At 49.5% G+C, this 14,585-nt stretch overlaps 1 protein-coding gene across 4 annotated transcripts in view; it reads left to right on the top strand.

The window, feature by feature from the left end:
* Positions 1 to 14,585, top strand: part of CACNA1I (calcium voltage-gated channel subunit alpha1 I) — a 116,566-nt gene that overhangs the window by 64,368 nt on the left and 37,613 nt on the right. For all 4 annotated transcript variants that reach the window (XM_075936472.2, XM_025185139.3, XM_075936515.2 and 1 more), the window contains 9 exons: positions 4,106 to 4,257; positions 5,082 to 5,267; positions 5,992 to 6,109; positions 6,698 to 6,853; positions 7,203 to 7,293; positions 9,542 to 9,744; positions 12,243 to 12,662; positions 13,401 to 13,501; positions 14,307 to 14,430. In XM_075936472.2, coding sequence (XP_075792587.2) covers positions 4,106 to 4,257; positions 5,082 to 5,267; positions 5,992 to 6,109; positions 6,698 to 6,853; positions 7,203 to 7,293; positions 9,542 to 9,744; positions 12,243 to 12,662; positions 13,401 to 13,501; positions 14,307 to 14,430 — 1,551 coding nt within the window. The remainder of the gene's footprint in view (positions 1 to 4,105; positions 4,258 to 5,081; positions 5,268 to 5,991; positions 6,110 to 6,697; positions 6,854 to 7,202; positions 7,294 to 9,541; positions 9,745 to 12,242; positions 12,663 to 13,400; positions 13,502 to 14,306; positions 14,431 to 14,585) is intronic.

Genomic DNA, 14,585 nt, shown 5'->3' with positions numbered 1-14,585 from the left:
TGGGCTCAGTGTTAATGGTTCTTTTCACTCTGTCTCTCCAAAAATAGCTGCAATGCAGGGTCTGTCTTTGCTCTAGGAGTATGTTGCCTCAGGTCTCAAAGATCCAGCTGGCTGCTCTCCCTCCCTTTATTTCTCTTTTTTTTTCCTTTTCCCATTTCTTCTTTAATCATTTTATCACTCTTTCCCTTCTTTTCTGTCCTCTTCCTTTTCTTTCCTACCCCTTCACCATCTCCCCTTCTTCCTTTTGGACGTATGAACTGTTTTGTTTTTTTCCTCTTTCCTTTTCTCTCTTTATCTCACCTTTTCTTTTTTCTACCCTTTCCCTTCCTGTCCCTCTCTCTGGGAAGAATGCTCTGGGAGGCGTGTGATTGATGGCCCATTAGAAAAAGATTAACAGGTGGGGGCTTGACTAGAGAAACAAATGTCAGGGACTGGAGGAGGGCTGAGGAGAACAGGTGACCTTTTCCATTAGAGAGGGGCAAGCATGACTTTTAAAACATCAGTTGCTCCTTACAAGACAGCAAGGGAGCAAATGCGCGGACAGCAGAGAGAAGGCTAATCCACCATTATACCCTGTCGTCTTTTTACATTCTTCATCCGCACAGACATAATCATTTGATTCATGCTGAAATTGGTGTCTCTGTTTAGCATATGGGCCTCTCATTCCCTGCTAGTGTCATTACTGCCTGGCTTTGAGGTTATCTTCATCTCTCTTCTCCCTGTGCTCTCTTTCGCTCGCTCTCTTTTTCAGGGCCCGTTTTGTTATTCAAATGTAATTAGGGATGGAAATTGAGCCTCACCCCCTTTTATTTTGATTTTAGAGAAACGAGGTGTATAAAATTCTGTGGCAGGGGGAGGGTCTGCCATTTCTCTTTTCTCCAGCCAGAATGAAATCAAAGCCAGGTCCTAGTGAAGAAGAGAAAAGGTAGAGGTGCTGAGGAGAGAAAGGAGTGAGTGAAGAAGTAGTTTTGGTCAGTAGGTGTCAGATGTGGTACAGCCACATGGATGGCTAAGGGTGGGGGACCTGCTTTAGTAACTGGAATAAAAGCTCAGACGCATAAAGACATGGAGGGTACGATAGTAGTAGAAATGTAGCCGTGTTAGTCTGGTGTAGCTGAAGCAAAATACAGGACTATGTAGCACTTTAAAGACTAACAAGATGGTTTATTAGATGATGAGCTTTCGTGGGCCAGACCCACTTCCTCAGATCTGGGGATGTAAAATCTGAGTAAGTGGGTCTGGCCCACGAAAGCTCATCATCTAATAAACCATCTTGTTAGTCTTTAAAGTGCTACATAGTCCTGTATTTTGCTTCATGGAGGGTACGATGATTCAGGAGCCGGCTCTTGTCCACTCATTTAATTGGATAAGAACAATCAGAGTTGGATTCTTGTGCTTCCTGGAATGGACTCAAGGTGCAGCCCATGGCAGGAGAGGAAGAACCAGAACTGGATTATTCTGTGCATGTGAGCACCCTCTCCCCGATGTACTGCTGGTACAGCCTGTGGGAAATGGAGAAGTCCCCATTATTTTCTTTATTTAAGTGTGTTCCCTGTAAAAGGACAGTAACTCTGTCCTTGCCATCATCAAGAAAAAAGGTGAGTCAATGAATCTCTTCTGCACAGAGCACTATGATGAGGCAATGCTGGCTTCCTAGGAGAATATTTGCTTAGGCCTGAGTGGAGTCTCCGTCTCCATTCACGCTTGGGTCCCCTAATTTCACAAGTGCCTGTCCTCTCCTATCACCACCAGGGGGTACCAGTAATCTCACTGACACTAATTTGTGTGATGTCAGAGTATGACCTGGCATTTATAGGCAGTTCAGCCCCACATAAAGAAAGAGGCTAGCCACATGGCCAGCTGATCCAAGTGGATCTGCGATGGACACCCAATAGGTGTACCCCAGGGTGAATGCTGCTGCTCCCCCATGAACAGAATGGGTTAGGCCTGTCAGTTCCCTCTAAGTCTGGACTAGGGGAGCTGCTCCTTTAGGAATGGAAAGGACAGAAGTGTGGGGAGGAGGGATCAGACTTCAGATACATAAGCGTGTCCTGGGTGGATTATACTGATATACTGTATACACGAGAAGTCTGACTTTCCATTCATGTTGGTGACACTTGTGGCTTGTCAAGTGAGAGAGAGGGAGGGACACTGCCCCCTACTGACAGGAATGTGTCAGACATTGTTATGTTTATTGCCGTTACCCTTTGCTGGCTAACCTAGCAGAGTTCCAACTCAGCCAGAGGGGCAGCCAGGATACTCTCGCACATATATGTGTCCATACTCAACTGGGGAGTCCTTCTCCCCCTGCCCCACCTCTCACCCGCTGTTACTGAGAAAGATGGAAAGAATCTGTCATCAGTGGTGTCAGCTCAGCCCCCAGCCGTATAAACGTCTACTTCATAGTTCCTGAGCAAACGGGCTGGACCCCTTCCCAGCCTTGTCAGAGGAGCCTCCATGAACTGAACACAGCAAAGAAACATCCATTAATTCTGAAAACAAAAGGAGGAGTAATTGAATTTGTTCAGGCTTGTTCAGCTGATTGAGTCATTAAAGCTCTCTCTCTCTCTTTTTCTCTTGCACACACACCACCCTTTGGCTGGAAGCAGCTGAATTACCTGTGGCAAAAGGTGTCACAAATTCAGTAGATGCAAAGGTCCTGGATTGGACCCATTATTTCCTTTTACTGACCCATTTGCTCTGTTTGGATTCTTAGTAATTTCTCCTGTTGTCTTGTCAGTTTCCTTTTTCTTCCTCATTGTCCGTTTCCCTCTGTTTCTTATTCCCTCCTGTTTTCTCTGTCCCTTGTTCTGAGACATTAACAGGCTACTCTCTTCATTGCTGATGCGTTATTCATGCACTCTGATATTCCCCTGGGTAATTACTTAGACCACTGCAAAGAGGAAGGTATGAGAAAAGATTGCCAGAGCGGGCCCAGCAAATGAATGCTGGTAAGGAAAAGGCGGGGGAGAGGAAAGTGGGGTAGAAAAGAGAAAAAACAAGGAACTAAAGGAGAGCTGTGGGAAAGAAAAAGGAAAGGGGGCAGAGAGGAAGTTGGGAGGTAAGGTTAGGAGCTGCCTGGGGAGGGACTGTGTAAATACAAAAGGAAAAACACAACACTGAAGTCTGGCCTACACTGGAAAGTTAGGTTGGCATAACTATGTGGCTGAGGAGTGTGGAAAAATCCACATGCTTGAGTGGCACAGGCGATGCATAGGGATACAAGAGGGCGAAATGCCATGGGTGGGAGGAGCAAGGAGCCAGCAAGAAGCTGGTGAGGGGATTAGTGAGGAGGGAGGGTCTGGTACCTGCAATCAGGGCCTGCCCCCCTCCCCCTTGCACTCACTGGCAGTGGTGGGGCAAGTTGAGCAACAGCCCCAGCTCACTGCACTCCCCTGTCTGTGCTACTCGGGGGAGGGACAAGAGCGCCCCACACTCGCCTGCAGAAGCAGAGCAACGTGGCTGGGGAGCAGAGCAAGATGAGGTTGTGTAGATCAGCTTGACCCACTGCTTCCAGTGAGTATGCAGGGAGGGGGCGAGGTGGATCCCCATTGCTGACGCTGGCCCTCAGCCCCACTAGTCTCCTGGGGTGCATCACTTGGGGGTAGGGAAGAGGCAAGGTGGTGGTGGAGCAGGGGTGGGACCTGGGGTGGAGGGGATTGTCCTGGCTCTTCCCCAAGCTGGGGGAGAGGGAATACAAGGCCAGTGGCCCCTCTGGCACCTTCACCAGTCACCTCTGTTGAGTGGTGTAATTAAGCCGACCTAAGTCCCCCAGCACTAAGTGAATTGAAAACTTAGTCAAGCTAGCTGCTACCTCTCTGGGAATTCTTAGGCTGTTAGGAAAACCCCTCCTGTGAGCAAACGTTGTGTCTACACTGAGGGGCTACAGTGGCACAGCTGTGTCACTGTAGCATTTTAGGTATAGAAAGGTCCAAAGATGGCACCATTGGTCCCCTCTGTGCTCCACTCTGCCAGCCTTCCCATCACCCACACGACTCCCACCAATGCACGATTGTGTGTGGCATGGAAATGGCAACCTTTGGTTCTGAGGTGATGTTTTCCAGTCTTGCCCAATTCTGATCCTTGCTTTTTGCCACTCCTGCAGCCAGAAGAACTGACCAACATCCTGGAGATCAGCAATGTCGTGTTCACCAGCATGTTTGCCCTGGAGATGATCCTGAAACTCGCTGCCTTTGGCCTCTTTGATTACCTCCGCAATCCCTACAACATTTTTGACAGCATCATCGTCATCATCAGGTGACAACCCTAGAATAGAGAGGCCAGGCAGGTGACAACCCCAGAACAGAGAGGCAGCTCAGTGCCTGAACTGTGATGCTGTGCCATACCTGCTTTGGCTATTTAAACAGCTAAAATATGAGATAAGGCATGCTTAATGCACAAGGCAAAGAATCAGGAGATCTAGGTTTTATTTCCAGCTTAAACCCTGACTCATTGGGTGACCTTGGGCAAGTCACATAACCTTTCAGTGCCTCAGTCCCCCTCCCCCCACCTCCCCCCCACCCCAGCCGTAAAATTGAGATAAAAATCATTGTCTACCTCAGGCATTTGTGAAGCTTAATTATTCGGTACATATAAAACATTTTATTGCGAAGAGCCAGAACATTGGGTGAAAAATGCAAAGTATTATAAAGGAGTTTTCCGTCCTAGGTCTTTATGATGCAGCATTTGCACACTTCTGTTTAGTTGAGCAGCACTTCAATTTTCCCAAGAAAGAAATGCAGTCTTATAGACATACCCATGCAAAATGCACACTACAAACACACACCTGAGTCAGATTCTCTTCTATGCACACAGATTTTTTTGCATACACACCTCACTTACACACACACTTGATTCATACAGGTTCTCTTTCTTTTGCACTCTCTTGGTTCACACAGATTCTCTTGTATACACACACACATGCTGCATTGGTGACCGAGGTAATAATCCCATGACGTGAGTTCTCTCTCCCACTCTCACTGTCTCTGTCCTGTTTATCTTCCACTGTCATTCTTTGTCTCCTTCCCTCTGCATATCTCCTTGTCCAACTGTCTCTCTCCTCCTTTGCCTCTGGGCCACAGCATCTGGGAGATCATTGGCCAGTCTGACGGGGGGCTGTCAGTGCTGAGAACTTTCCGCCTCCTGCGGGTTCTGAAGCTTGTGCGTTTCATGCCTGCTCTGCGACGCCAGCTGGTGGTGCTAATGAAGACCATGGACAATGTGGCCACCTTCTGTATGCTCCTTATGCTCTTCATCTTCATATTCAGGTGAGACAGTGTCATCTTCAGAGCAATTTGAGGAGGCATCACATGGCGAATACAAACCCTGGCACCAGTCTCTGTGTGACTCATCCTGCCCAAGTCTTTCCTTTAGGAGGAACTTTATGAGTTTTCAGAGCCAAATCCTCAGCTGGTGTAAATGCAGCTGCTCAGGATCTGGCCCTCAAGTGTTCACAAGTAGAGGCTTGGGGGTAGAGAAACTTTGCCAGCCAGGGAGTGAACTGATACAGGTTTCAGTTAGAGAGGGTGAATTCCTCCAGCGACCTGATGCTGACTGCAGGGATTAGCTTGACTCGTCTCTCCCTTCCGCTAAATATTACAAAAGTGTGGGGTGGTGCACTTGGCAGTATTTCACAACACACGATGCAGATAAGCTAAAAGTGGGTAGAGGCAGGCAAATGGAACAAGAGAGAATGGGGGAGATAGTGGACAGGGGTGCAGGGCTGGATAGAGTAGCCAGAAGCTGGGAGGGGGGTGGGTCTTGTTGCTTTTGGCAGTGCAAGGGGAAGGAGTAGGTACAGGAGGAGATACAGGCTGATCAGTGTCTTGCCCTTCTTCACTGGTAGATCTTGATGGGCTAGCTGAATTTGTATAGCTCTTACCCTGGTAACAAGTGGCAGCAGGTTGGATTGTGAAAGAAATAAGCTAACAAGCTCATTTTGGTGTCAGAACTATTTAAATTGGACACCATCTTCTCTTCCCCACCCAACAGCATTCTGGGAATGCACATCTTTGGGTGCAAATTCAGCCTCCGGACAGACACTGGAGACACAGTCCCTGACCGGAAGAATTTCGACTCCCTGCTCTGGGCCATCGTCACTGTGTTCCAGGTGAGTCAATGCACAGCTTCCATGGGCAGACTAGACAAGGGATGGGACTGGAGGGGGATCTCACAATGAACTGGATCAGGACGAGTTAGTTGTAGGTTAGTATAGCTGCATGTCGCACGGATTCCGGATGACACAAAAGCCTGCCCACGAGCATGTGATGTTGAGAGAGGAGCACCAGACACTCTGTAACCAAGCCGTTGACATCTTTGCTATCTCCAAGGAGCAAGGAGACAATGGAAGGATCTGGCATTTAGAAAGGTCAGCTCTGTTGTGGCAACTCCTGTGTTTAGTGTTGGCATCATAGCGCACACACTATGCTTGTGTGTGTTCATCTCTTCCTGTATATCTAAGGTCTCTTGAGCTAATGTCATGGAGATGGCATAAGAGTTGGACCATGTTCACTGATGGCAATCACTGGCACCTGGTGTAGGAGGTGGCAAGAAGATGGGAGAGCCTCACCCTGCAATAGACATGTGGTGGGCTGATGATTTTCCTCTCACTGCTCACTAACACTGCCCCCTTCCTCTACATCCCTTTCACTCTCCCTTTGCTCCAGGGGACTCAAGCAGCCTCTCTTGTGTCTCGCAGATCCTGACCCAGGAGGACTGGAACGTTGTGCTGTATAATGGAATGGCCTCCACCTCACCCTGGGCATCCCTTTACTTTGTGGCCCTCATGACCTTTGGCAACTACGTCCTCTTCAATCTGCTGGTGGCTATCCTGGTGGAGGGCTTCCAGGCTGAGGTGAGTTGCCCCTCCATGGAGGTGAGGTGCAGATGAGGAAGATGGCCTGAGTGGAAGAGGAGGAGAGCCTAGGTTAAGACATTCCATTTAAGAGGGAGGGGTTTAAAAACTTTAATCCTTTCCCGGGGGTATCAAACTACTGATATGGAGGAGGAGGTTAACAATTTCCAATCCATCTTATGCACCCTGCAAAGGTGACTCAGTAACCTTCCATCGGCCAGGAGTTCAGGAACTAAGCAGCTGCAGACCACACAGGGATTCCTCTATCCTCTGTGGAATGGAGAGTCAGAGAGAACAAAATCCTTTCCCTGCAGGCCCAGAGTCACAGGCTTTGATTTTTCCATTCCAGGGTGATGCCAACCGGTCATATTCAGATGAAGATCAGAGTTCATCAAACATGGAGGAGTTTGACAAGTTCCAGGACAACCAGGATGGCTCAGGTCAGTGGCTCCCGCCTTGTTTGCTGTGGTCCCACCAGCAGCTGGGTGAAAAATGTAAATGTACAAATCTCCCTGAAATCTCACTCCTTTATCCAAGGTGGGACCAGAGTGCTTTGGCTTGGCCTAAAAGCACTTTTGTGGCATTGCAGTTTTATGCATTTTTGTTTGTTTTAAAGTCATTGTCAGCTTGCAGTGTCACTTGCAAAAATTCTGTAAGGCTGTAGCTAAGAGAGCGAGTGTGATCCTCGGAGATACTGCATCGAGTAGGAGCAAGGAAGTATTACCACATCTGTGTACACCAGTGGTGAGAGCATGGCTGGAATTCTGGATCCAGTTCTTTTGTCCACATTTCTAAAAAGGCATGGAAAAATTTGGAAAGAATCCAGAGAAGAGCCAGAACAATGATTTGAGGTCTAGAAAATGTGCCTCATAGTGAGAAATGAAAGAAGCCAACTGATGTAGCTTAGCCAAGAGAAGGTTAAGAGGTGACTTGATCATGGTCTACAAGCACCTCCAAGTGAAAAGATTTCTGATGGTAGATGGCTCTTTTATCTAGCAGAAAAAGGCATAATGAGATCCAGTGGTTGGGCACTCAAGCTACAGACAAATGCAGACTAGAAATAAGGGGCAAAGATCGAACAGTGAGGGTAATTAGCCATTGGAACAAGTTACCAAACGGCATGCTAGATTCTCTATCACTTGAAATCTTTAACTCAAGACTGAGTCTTTCTGAAAGATCTGCCATAACTCAAACAGAATGTATGTCATTGAAACAGAAATTATTGCGTGAAGTTTTATGGCCTGTGTTGTATAGGAGGTCGGACTAGGTGCTCATAATGGTCTCTTCTGGCCTTAATGTTTTTGAATCTAATAAAAAAGAGCAACATATCACATCATTAAGAATATTTTGATTTCTTCTTTCCCCCATCTGTTCAGATGCTAATGCCTCTCCTTGGCACTCTGCAGGAGCAAATTAAAGCAGATTTGCTGGATCCTTAGGGTCTGTGAGCAGTGGCCTGAGGAGGGCCCAATGCAGCAATGAGTCAGTGAGAGCAGACTGTGAGGAGGAGTATGTGCATGGGAATTTGGAGAGAGATAAAGGATTAGATTCCCAAGGCATCTAGAAAGTTTTGGTAGAACTGGGCCCCCCCCCGAGTCTCAGTCTACCCTTCAGTATCTCAGCACAGTAAAATGGTGAGGAAAACAAAGCATGTGCCTAAAATATTCAGTGGCTCCTCGTCTAAGGCTACGTCTAGACTGCAAGCCTCTTTTGAAAAAAAAGCCTCTTTCAAAAAAGAGCGTCTAGACTACAACCAGTGCTTTCGAAAAAGTAAACTGCTTTTTCGAAAGAGAGCACCTAGGCAGTCTTGATGCTCTCGTTCGAAAAATCACAGTTTGCATTACATAGCGCCTTTTTTCAAAAGAGCACTTTCGAGAAAAGGCATTCTTCCTCGTAAAACGAGGTTTTCCGCGGTCGAAAAAACCGCCACGTTCTTTCAATTTACTTTTGAAAGAACGCGGCAGCAGTCTAGACGCAGGGGCAGTTTTTTTTAAAAAAAACCTGTAGTCTAGACACACCCTCACAGTCTGTGTTTGTTTCAGACTGCCTCTCACTCTCCCTCCTCCCCCAGTTCTAGCAAGTGAGGGCACTGCCTCCCTGGCTCCCAGGCAAGAGCCTCCCAGCCTGAGTCTGCAGGGACAGCTATCTGATCAGCATGTTGGCCTCAGGCAGAGCTCTCTTGTAGGAACACTCTCTGCTCTAGCTCTGTGCCAGGAAGGCTGAGCTGATGGATTCAGCTGTGTGAAAGTTGCTGTGTCAACTGCTGAGTTAAGGAAACACCTTTCCCCCTCCAAAGCCAGAAGAGAAGGATGCTGCCAGGACTGCCCAAGGAGAAGAGACTAGAAGAGAAGGGGTGGGTAGAGAGGAAGAACAAGTTGCCTCATCACATTTGTTCTTCTGCACCCTGCCTCACCTCTGAGAGGTGTGCCCATAGTGAGGCAGAAGTAGTGCAAAGGACTCTGGGGAATCAGTGCACCAAGCATTTGGGAGTGGGGCCATGGCCTCAGTTCTGTTGCTTTCCTGACTCACCCCTTCTATACAATCCAAAGGCAGCAGGAAGCTGTGCTGGGTTCTAACAGTGCTGCACAAACAGGGCATTAAAACATTCACTGAATGGTGCGGGAGGAAATCACAGAAGGGGAAGGAATGCCTTTTTCTCTCTTTCTCTTCTTGTTTCTTTCTGCTCAGATCCCAGGCTCTGTGCAATTCCCATGACCCCAAATGGGCACCTGGACCCCACCCTTCCTTCATCCAATCAGCCAGTTGCAGCTGGTGGGGTCACAAGTTCTGCCCGGAACTCCCTGCAGCCAGACCAGGTCCTCATTGCGCTGGGTTCCAGGAAGAGCAGTGTGATGTCCCTGGGGAGAATGACCTATGACCAGAGGTCACTGGTGAGTGAGTAGAAACATGAGTAGCACCCTTCTTCTGAAGCCCAGGGGACCCATTGTCTCAGCGCCGCCATCTTGGAATTCCATCGGGGGTTCTGCCCCTACTGGAAACTCATTAATAGAAGCTTAAAGACTAACCAATTTATTAGGACCCTTAGTATCATAGACTCCTAGAATCCTAGGGCTGGAAGAGACTTCAGGAGGTCATCGAGTCCAGCCCCCTGCCCAAAACAGGACCAACCCCAATTAAATCATCCCAGCCAGGGCTTTGTCAAGCCAGGACTTAAACTTTTGACCCTTACACATAAACTTTTGTGGAGTGGAGAAGCCCATCTGACAAAGTGGGCTACAGCCCATGAAAGCGTATGCCCAGGCGAGCCAACAGATTCACCCGGCCCCTGGGCAAGGTGGCGGGGTGGCTCCACGCACTCCGATGGGTGGGGCTTTGGGCAGAAAGGACGAGGCAAGGGCAGCCTCCCAGACTGTGCCGCCTCCTGCCAGTGCCATTCGGAGGGCACTGCCTGGGGCTCTGGAGTGAGCTGTGTGGGGCTCTGGCGGTGATTTAAGGGTCCCAGGCTCCAGCTGCTACTGCAACCAGGGCCCCTTTGAATCATCGGGGCCTGAGATAGCTGCCCCCTTTGTCCTCTCTTCCCCCCTTCCATTGGCAGGCCTGCTTATGCCCAAATAAATGTTAGTTTTTAAGGTGCCACTGAACTCCTTGTTGTTTTTGCTGAGACAGGCTAATGTGGCTTCCCCTCTGAAATGCAACAGAAGCTTGTTGCTTGTGCCCATTTAGCCAGAGGTGGTTCCAGTTTCTTGATCCATTTTCTGCTATGACTGGGGGTAGGATTCTACTACCTTGTTATCTCCCTTGGAGTCTTCCCTCCAGAATGAAAGCGGCTTCCCTCTGAGCCCTCCACTGTAGTTCTGCAGCACAGAGCATGGAATTATGGAGCCCTGCCTCCTCAGTACAGGCAGTCCCCGACTTACAAACGGGGCTTTTCTCGCCCCGGAGCTCGCGGGCGACGGGACTGCCCAGAGCGCAGCGGTCCCGCCACCGCGTCCTCCGGGGCGAGAAAAGCTGCTCCGGGTCTCCCTGGTGTGTGGGGGGGACTCCCCAGCACAGCAGGGAGCCCCGAGCAAAGCCGCACAGGCGGCGGAGTCCCCCGCCTCTGCGGCTTTGCTCCTGTCTCCCTGCTGTGATGTGCTGTGCAGGGAGACAGGAGCAAAGCCGCAGAGGCGAGGGACCCCGCCACCTCTGCGGCTTTGCTCCAGGTCTCCCTGGTCTGCTGGGGGGGCGCGCAGCTAGTGCACCCTCCCCCAGCAGACCACGCTTTTGTTGTGGACGCCTGGGGTAGAGCAGCTGGGGTGCTGCCGGGTTGGTCCTGGGGGGACCTACTCAGCAGCGCCCCAGCTGTTCTGTCCCAGGCTCCAGATTCAGCCGCTGTTGAAACTGATCAGTGGCTGATTCCAGGAAGCTGGGGGCAGAGCAACTCTGCCTCGGGCTTCCTGTAGTCAGCCCCTGGTCAGTTTCAGCAGCAGCGGCTGAATCTGGAGCCAGTTCTGAGTTATGTACAAATTCAACTTAAGAACAAACCTATAGTTCCTATCTTGTACGTAACCCGGGGACTGCCTGTAATATAAAAAAAACATATGGAACACTTCTGCCATTAGAAAAGGATGGGTAATATCTCATCTAACAGGTCCTCTATCTGAAGAAGTTTCTTAATTGATGATTTAATGGAGCCCTTAATTCAGGTGAAAATCAAAGCCTTGACCTTCAGCACCTTTTCCTGTCTGATGCCTGCCAATCCTGTCTCTTTCCATCATATTCACAATCGTGTCCTCTAGCACCCCTGTTAATTCGGTCCTTCGACAGTTCATTGAACCAACACACACAGCGTTAGTGGTGCGCGTCAATCCTGCTATCCCAGTGTTGTTTCTCCTGAGCAAAGGTGGCTGCTGGTAACAATTAGTGCTGAGCTTTGGTGGTGTGGAGGATTAGGCTGAGACCTTCAAACCCATGTCTCTTTCTTTTCCCTCTCATTTAGATTGTAAGCTCTTTGAGGCAAAGTCTATGGGCTGGGTTTATCCAGTGCCCTGTTCCCTGTGCACCAGTGCAAAGTGAGCACAAAATGCTACCACCCTGATTTTGTAGGGCTTTAGCCCCATTTCCCACTGGTGCAAATGACAGTTCAAACTGTGAGGCAAAGGAGAACCTGGTCCTTTGCTTTCTAACCTTATCTGTAAAGTGCCTGGCACACAGCTGGGGCTATAAAATAAATATGACAATGACCAATTAAGAATTATTAATTAATAACAATCTGATGCCAGATTTACAAAGGTCACTTTTGAGTTCACAAAATGCCTTTCCTGGAGGGATGGGAGACCAGGGCCGTACTCTTGTATTAGGTGATTAGAGTGAGTCTTTGATCTAAATGGCTGAGACTCCATCTTCCCCATGACCCAAGACACTGAATCCCTGTCCCTCTTTCTTACAGTCTAGCTCTCGCAGTTCTCACTATGGTGCCTGGGGCCGCAGCGGGGCTTGGGGGAGTCGCCGCTCCAGCTGGAACAGCCTGGCTCGGGGACACAGCCTAAAATACAAGCCTCCATCTGCTGAGCATGAATCTCTCCTGTCCGGGGAAAGGCACAGGGTGGCAGATGGGGAACGTGAGGGGATGGGAAGGGCCCCTCATCACCGGAGGACACTCTCCTTGGATACCAAAGATTCCTGTGACCTGATGGAGCTGACATCATCAGTCCCGTCCAGTCACAGGCCAGCACGGAAGGCGGGTGTGGCTCTGGGCACCAGTGAGCACCAGGACTGCAATGGCAAAATGCCCAATATCGCGAAGGAGATCTTCCCAAAGATGGACAACCGCAAGGAACGTGGTGAGGACGAGGAGGAGATAGACTATGTGAGTACAGGGGGCTTCCTCAAGGGCTTACAAAAGGGGGACAACACTCAGAGCGGGGAGGTGAGTTGTGCCAACCCAGGAGACGTCACTGCTCAGGGCAAGAGCAGATCGTAGAATCCCTATGGGCTAGCCTGAGGGCTTTTGGTGCCTCAAGCAGAAGACCAGAGTGCTGCTTCCTAACCAGCCTCCAAGGCTCCAGTGCCCAGAACTGAAAAAGTTAATGTGACACTCCAGTGGCGGTCAAGGGTAATGGAGATTTTAGCAGAAGCTTCCTTCTGCTGTATCACATGGCAACACTAGGACTTCACTTAGGAGAAAAGATGCTGGAAGGTGCCCATTCTGCCTTAGGCACATTGGCTAGGCTGTGGACCCCAGTACTCTGTCTCCACTGTCCCTGGGGTTCAAAGATCCAGTGAGCGCGGGGCAGCCTCAGTGCCAGCGTTCTACAGCAGAGTGGAGGGTAGCAACAGATTCTGTTTTAAGGAATCAGAAGTGAACTGATGCTCTTCCTTCTGGGAGGAAAACAGGCTCATGGAATAGCAGCCCCAGTTAATTTCCCCTGTAACTATGACATCAGCTCAGTTGCTTTCCTCACGTGGGGAGGGCAGAGAGAGGAGGATCAGGAGAGGCAGTGTATCCAAGTTACTGGTATGTTAGGTTCCAAGAAAAAAGGCAGCCTGCACTTCTCAGTGAAACGAGGAGGTGGTCAGTGACAACCCGTGCCCTTGTGTCTTGCAGAGCCTGTGTTTCCGCATCCAGAAGATGATAGAGGTCTACAAGCCAGACTGGTGTGAGATACGGGAAGATTGGTCCATCTACCTCTTCTCTCCACAAAACAGGTTTGTCCCAGTTTTGTCAGTGGAGGGGTGGGTTGGTATAATCCTGTTTCAGCAGCCACAGACGTGGGTTGGATGCTGCACGTGCAGCTTTACACTTTGAGGAAGGGAGCAATTTTCTTGCTTCCAGTCACAGTCTCTCTAGCCAACTCGTGTTAGGTCCCTGACATGCAGGTAGAGAAGGGGAATCCTGAAAGGCTGCTGCTGTTTTCCTTCCGGGGGAATGCCCCATTTTCCTTCAGTTTAACTTGAGGCAATACAGAGAATACTAACTCTGACCAAAAAAGATGAAGACTGAATTAACTAATCTATGCCATTAGCAATGTTTCTGGTGGCACAAGAGTGACCCCCGTTGCATTGGTTGGGCAAAGTTAGTATTCTCTGCCCTTAACAAAATAAATATTAGAACAACTCCTCCCTCCCCCAGGAGGAAAGAGTGCGTCTCCCTAGCCATCCGCATGCCATACCTCAGGATAACAGCTCACGGAGACAAGAGAGTTTCATCATAACTCTTGGAAGTTGATTCTTGGCTGCACCTGCTGCCCTCCTGCTGATTGTACTGGTCACGACGGCTTTTAGAGAAGCTGGAGGGCTAATTCCTGTGGCAATAGAACTAGACATCCGTTGTCATGGCAGGGATCCCTCCAGCCTGCAGCACAAGAGGGTTTGATGCCGAGAATGCTCGGGTAACCCCAGCACAGAGAATGTTACTTTTCCAGCAGAACTCTCCTCCTCCCTCCCCTCTCTCCTTCCTTAGCAGATTTCATTTCACCCCAGGCACATATGTCCTTTTGGAACTCTCTTGCAGGTTCCGCATCCTCTGCCAAACCATCATAGCTCACAAGCTCTTTGACTACGTTGTTCTGGCCTTCATCTTCCTGAACTGCATCACCATTGCCCTGGAGAGACCGCAGATCGAGCATGGGAGCACAGTGAGCAAGCTTGCACCCTCAACCTTTTTTGGCTGAACACTGCCACCCCTGGAGGGGTGTGGTGGACAAAGTTCGTTAATTCTCTGGGCATTGCATAGGCTCTGGATAAGCCTCAGCCTCAGAGAGTAACCCCCAAACTCCCCCTCCCCTCTGTG

Source organism: Pelodiscus sinensis, chromosome 1 (genome assembly GCF_052426305.1).
Source record: "Pelodiscus sinensis isolate ZL-2025 chromosome 1, ASM5242630v1, whole genome shotgun sequence".
Classification (NCBI taxonomy): Eukaryota; Metazoa; Chordata; order Testudines; family Trionychidae; genus Pelodiscus; species Pelodiscus sinensis.
Note: the sequence above shows the minus strand (reverse complement) of the source record. Positions and strands in the feature narration are given on the sequence as shown.